This window comes from Oryzias melastigma, linkage group LG4 (assembly GCF_002922805.2).
Source record: "Oryzias melastigma strain HK-1 linkage group LG4, ASM292280v2, whole genome shotgun sequence".
Taxonomy (NCBI): Eukaryota; Metazoa; Chordata; class Actinopteri; order Beloniformes; family Adrianichthyidae; genus Oryzias; species Oryzias melastigma.
This window is the reverse complement of record NC_050515.1, coordinates 25,961,615-25,967,614: the sequence shown is the minus strand read 5'-3', so window position 1 is coordinate 25,967,614 and position 6,000 is coordinate 25,961,615. Positions and strand designations below refer to the sequence as shown.

General features: G+C 35.5%; 2 protein-coding genes across 5 annotated transcripts in view; both read left to right on the top strand.

Moving 5' to 3' along the window:
* Positions 1–1,930, top strand: part of gpx4a (glutathione peroxidase 4a) — a 4,386-nt gene extending 2,456 nt beyond the window's left edge. For both annotated transcript variants that reach the window (XM_036211658.1, XM_036211659.1), the window contains exons 4-7: positions 912–1,063; positions 1,236–1,260; positions 1,352–1,411; positions 1,588–1,930. In XM_036211658.1, coding sequence (XP_036067551.1) covers positions 912–1,063; positions 1,236–1,260; positions 1,352–1,411; positions 1,588–1,620 — 270 coding nt within the window. In that variant the 3' untranslated portion in view covers positions 1,621–1,930. The remainder of the gene's footprint in view (positions 1–911; positions 1,064–1,235; positions 1,261–1,351; positions 1,412–1,587) is intronic.
* A 661-nt stretch (positions 1,931–2,591) lies between these two features.
* The window catches only part of pip5k1ca (phosphatidylinositol-4-phosphate 5-kinase, type I, gamma a), a 48,799-nt gene continuing 45,390 nt past the window's right edge, over positions 2,592–6,000 (top strand). For 2 of the 3 annotated variants that reach the window (XM_024278872.2, XM_036211657.1), the window contains exon 1: positions 2,592–2,981. In XM_024278872.2, the coding sequence (XP_024134640.1) occupies positions 2,849–2,981 (133 nt within the window). In that variant the 5' untranslated portion in view covers positions 2,592–2,848. The remainder of the gene's footprint in view (positions 2,982–6,000) is intronic. The other variant, XM_024278873.2, reaches the window with a different exon arrangement.

Sequence of the window (6,000 nt, the reverse complement as noted above, 5' to 3'; positions counted from 1 at the left end):
AATTTCCTTTAGTAAACTTCTTAAAAAAATCAAAAATTAAAGCTTGAGTTTCAGATTTTTTTAACCACAGTTTAATGTTTTATAGGGGTGTTACAACTCATTTTACATCAGTTTAATTCATGTCATTATTTGTGGTTGACGATACAATTCATAGTTGATATTTATTCATTTTGAACGATCCAAATCACTGACCTAAAACCAGAACATCTTTAACTTCTCCAGATTTCTTTATATTTCTTACAAGATAGTCAAGTGTGAATTAAATATGTGTACAAACAAACTAGTAAACCAGAATTAATGATAAATCCATGCACATTTTAGTGTCATAAAGTTCAGCCTACTGTTGTTTTTTTACATTAAAATAATATATTATAAGATCATTCTACAACACTGTAAGGTCACATGTCTTTGCAAAATTCAAAGTGTTTCCACACACTGGACTGTAATGATGGTTGATTTTTTTTTGCTGCCTTAACATGTGTGTATGTTATCTGCTGTGATGATCATTTTTACGTTACATTAAAATAAACCTACAGTGTCTTAATCCACATGGTATTTTCCAATATTGATTATGATCAATTTATTTCATTTTGCAATGATTTTATAATGATATTGGTTGATCTGATTGACAAATTTCCTCACACAGTTTGATATGGCTAGATAGTTGGAATATAAATTGGTTCATCAATAATTGATTAATTGTAAGCCCCCCTATTATTTTATGTTGTAATAAAATATTTCTGTGAATTCACAACATGTCATGTCCTAAAACAGGCAGCCTATTTTAAGTTTTTGTGTGTTTCAAACTTGGTAGTCCTTAAAGATATCCGGAGCTTATGAGATTTTTTTTTTGTTTTTTTTTTCTGCTCACAAGGTTTTATTCTGAAAACTACTGCCTTTTTTTTTTACAGGAGCCGGGTAATGAAACTCAGATCAAGGAGTTTGCTGAGTCCTTCGATGCTCATTTTGATATGTTTAGTAAGATTGACGTGAATGGACCCAACGCTCACCCTCTGTGGAAGTGGTTGAAGGAGCAGCCAAATGGTAAAGGAATTTTTGGAAAGTAAGTGCAGAAGGAATCCAGAAATCCTATCTTAGAACAAAATATCTTTAAGTTATCTGTATAAAAAGGCTTTGTTATAAAGTGTCAACAATTCTGTTGTCATGTTGTAATAAAAAATACTGTTACAGGATTAATTATTTCTAACATTTGTTTTTTTTTCACATTCTTGCAGTAGCATCAAGTGGAACTTCACTAAGGTAGATGTTTTTTTCCACAATTAAAATGTAGCTCAAATAAAAACGGTCTTTCTTATACATACTTTTCACATTTCCTTCTTTCTGTCTCCAGTTTTTGATCAACAGAGAGGGACAGGTGATGAAAAGATACGGACCACTGGATGATCCAAGTGTATGTACCAATTCTCTGCTTGTCATAATTGTGAATAAAATAAATAACAACACACCTGTGGAAGAAGTCATGTTAGGTGGCTTTCTTTATAAACTGATATCATTTCTACTAAATTTCCTTTTAATAATTTGTAATTAAAAATCTAACTGTAGTGGTCTCTATCCTTCTTTCTGCAGGTGGTGGAAAAGGATCTTCCTAAATACCTTTAACCTTCTGACGGATGGCCTATTCCTGTTTTGACGCTGTTTATGCTGTGTGTTTCCACTGCTTTCTTCATCTCTTCAAGCACCGGTGGACATACTTGTAACTCCCCTCCAGACCAATGATGGACTGTTCGAAAATCCACTCGCTGGGCAGAACAGACCTGATAAAACTGGCGTGCAAACCTGCTGGGAGGATTTACAAAGCTTATGTTCCCTTGGTTTCCTGAAGTGCAGAGAGCATGAGAACATCAATATTTGAACAGCTTCAAATCCTGCCTTGTGTTCTTAATAAATATATTCCTTCTACTAAAATGTAGTCATTTGTGTTTGTTTGTTTTGTTTAGATTGCTTTATAAAAAGAGGTGTTTTCTGGAAAGAACTAAAATATTATAGAGGCCAGCTGAACAACATAGGCAATATAAGAGGAAAAATATACAATAATAATAATTAAATTACACTTCCTAAGCTCTAACTGTCTTTCTTTATGTGTAAAAGACTCCTCTTTGACGTGATCTGTTAATCAAAGGTTTATGACTGTTTTTATTAATTAAAAGGGCCAATTAAACAACAGAATTATAACTCAATTGAGCATTACTTTTAAAAAATAAGAAGAATCATTTAAGGAAATGATTGTAAACACAATTTTATGCAGGACATTGCTACTTAAAAAAATGATTCAATTAGAAAAAGAATTAAAACATGCTCATATATATATATGTATATATATATATATATATAGAAAATTAAGTTTACATAAAGCATACAGTTTGGATACATTTTTTTAAATCGCTTTGACGTACTTGTCTTTCATTTTGCATGTATGTTAATACACTTTTGCTTGTTTATTCAATAAAAATGTGTAAAATAATATAGACTTGTTGCTTCGAAAGGGTAAATAAATACAAACTTAATGGAGTTTTTATCACTAGTTTGGATGAATCGTTGATCTTCTGGGTGTATTTCCCTCATCAGCCTGCAGATGGCGCCAGAGTGTCCTTAACAAGTAGCAGCAGCAAGTGCTGCCGAGCAGAGAGGAGCAGTGAGGAGCAGACTGTCGTCAGGATACACCGCACTGATGAAGCCACCGCAGGAGATACCTATCGCCCAGTCTTTCCTTTAAATATCGAGTGTCATATCACACGGGCCGTTCTTCTTTACCGTCTCTCGTGTGGTTGTACAGTCGTTTGGGGCTTTTCATTTGGAGGAGCTGTTTTTTTCCCCTCCGGGAGGCTGAATGGAAGCTGCAGCCGAGGGAGCGGTCGGGCTCACGGAGGCCAGGGACGGGAGCCCGCTGTCCGGGGCCGCATCCTCCGATGATGCGGACGCGGTGGTGGGGGTTACGTACGGGATGGACGCTGCAGACATGGGTAATTTGACACTTACACACGAATTCGTGTGCTCCTTGAATCCTCATTGTTGTTTTCTTTTTTATTTTTAGTTTCAGTTTATACATTTCCACTCTTTTTTCCCTCCCCGCTCTCACATCCAAAGACCCGACTCATCTCTGCTAGCAAAGAGGTTGTTAGCTAGGCTAGAGGCTAACTAAGAACAGGTGAAGTTAGGCTGCGAAGTGCACACCGGACTGTACATTTATTAACACATAAACGTTAACAGAATGTTGAATTACATTAATTTGAACAACAAAATCACAAAACTATGAGTTTAGAAAGAATATAGCTGAATCATATTCATTTATTTACATGATATAACATAAGAAGTAATTCCATGTTTTGGTTTTAAATACATCTTCAAATCTTATTATGTAATGCAACTATACACATAATATGAATGAATAAATTATTCTTTTTTTATTTGACCAAGACTTAAAATATATGTTAAAAAGTATTTGTTTTGTTTTTTTAAAAGAACTGTGCTGTAAAGTAGTTTAAGGAGAGTGTCTCCAATGAAAATTATGTTTTTAGCATGTTCTTGTGCCATTTTTTCCACGGTAGAGGACTTGTAAATTAAGTTGAAATTGCATTTCTGAGTACTTCTTTATTCAAATTTTTCAAGTTCACAAGCTCCCTGCTCTGCTCCAATCTGATGCATCTATTTATAGACGACTAGATCCATGTACGTCTTCATTTTCATCCTCTGAGCTCACATCTGGCTCAAAACTGTTGCTCCAATATTGCTCCCCATTTTTGTTGCACCGCTAGTGTTAGCTTGTGGTTGTGAGGTGCTGTAAGCTAGCAGGAGAGAGTGTAAACAGATGGATGATGGGAAATAGGGGTGGGCTTTTTCCTGCCAACAGTCCCACTCACGATCCAGTTTAATTTCTAATGAATGATTGCCGCTCTGCAGAAACTTTGTTCTAAAAACACAGGTTTTTGAGATTTGCTAACAATGGCACACACAATTTTTCAGAGTTTAAGTCGCTTTTCATAATATAAAAGACCTCTGGGAGCGGAGTCCAATCTGATGTTATCTCATCAATAGTCACCACCTTGCTGTAGAACAGATCCCACTGGAATGGATTTTGATCACTCTACCTGATCACAACACTCTAAACATGATCACAACACTGAAATACAAGCAGACCTTGTTGGTTATAGACATTACCTGCTCTGCTCACCTTTCGCGTGACTCTAATGAGTTGACAAATTTGTCAAGTGTCAGGTCATCTGGTCAAAAAAATGCAGCAAAAGACGTTTCTTCTTAGGAGCAACAGAGAAGACTAATATAAACGGCACACAGAGGTCTCAAACTAGAGTTGATATTAAAAAATGAGACAAGCTAAAAAGAAGCTATTAAGTCACAAATGTGGAAAATGGTTACAGCAATTAGCCAAGACTATCTTGTGCCATTATTATGTTGTACCAGGATTATGTCATCACTATAGTTGTGTACATATTCCTAAATTACACAGTATTATATAATCAAGTGCACACTAAACATATTAGATGTGAATATGCACATGACTGCCCTCAGCTGTGAGTTCTGCCTTTGGCTCTTCAGCATTGTGACCATTTCTGTCGATTTTTCTTCTAACTGATGGAAGTATGCTGGTCTTTTCCACAAAAACAAGCTTTGCTGTAAAAAGAAAAAAAGATGTGAAATTCGTCTTCTTAAATGCAAGACCATTTGAAGTCACGCACGCTGGCGTGTATTGCAATCACCTCGGGTAATTTCGCAAGCACGCGTCTGCTCAGTCATTACCTCGCAGCATGATACGGCAAGGCTGGCCTTCGAGCGGAAAATGTGGTCTTAACACATTTTTGATGTATGCCGTCTATAGCAGGTCATGCAGTGCAGCATTCATGAAGGATTTGGCGTGAGCATAGATTGATGTGATTGATTTTATCTGGATTTGATTAGACTGTTTTGGCTGTTCCCACCTGGAATGAGGATATATTTATATGTAACCTTCTTGTTTTATACAAAACAAAGTTAACCTGTGGATTATTAGCCTTTTTTAAATGAAATTTCTTTATATGTTTTTATTCAAGCCCAATTCCACACTGTCACTTCATGTTAACAAGCTCATGACCATTTCTAGGATGCAATAAGAGGGTTGCATTTTCATAAACTATGGTCACCATAGTGTTTCAGTCTGCTTTTAGTTTTCAGAACACAAGAAAATATAAGAATTTCCAAATAATTCATTGTTCTGAAGTTATTTTTACTACAAATAAACACTGAAAGTAGTCTTGGGGAAAATATGTTTTTTTCTAATTTCAAATGGATTGAGCAGCTAATCTAAGAATTACTGTTTGGTGTTCCAAACAGGAAGTACCAGCTGGTTCCAAAAAGCCAGAATTCCATAGACTTCTATTGGTAAATAAACAGCTATTTATAGCCATTCGTTTTATTTGTAAGAATAACCATTCTTGTTCTGTTACCTTTTTTTTAACATGTTATTAAAAATCTAATTTTTTAAAACAATTTTGTTTTTAGTTGTACAAGTTATTCCAGTTTTGAACTGGCCACAATGAAAGTATGTGGTCCCTGCTGGCCCCCACGTCCAACATTCAAAACATTTGATTTAAAAATTTCGGACCAATCACCGTTTACTGATGACTCCAACATGGCAGCATCCATATCACGAAAAAATGACAACTGAATTGATTACATGGCTGAAGCCGAAAATAAGTCATTTTTTATGGGTGACATCACTCTGTCCAGTTTCCATATACAGTCGTTAATCTGTACGTAACTGGAATAGAGAACCCCCTTTAAAATGAGATGCTTTTGTGTATTACATAACTTTTTTGTTGTTTAGTCGAGTTCTGTTTTGAGTTTTGCCTCTGTCACTTTCACACAGGGTTCAAGTTTGTGTCATTTGTCCTCAGTAGTTGTAAGTTCATTCTTGTGAGCTCATCTGCTTGTCATCCTTTTGTTGCATAACTAGTCCATGTTTTTGTCATGTTCATGTTTATTTATTAA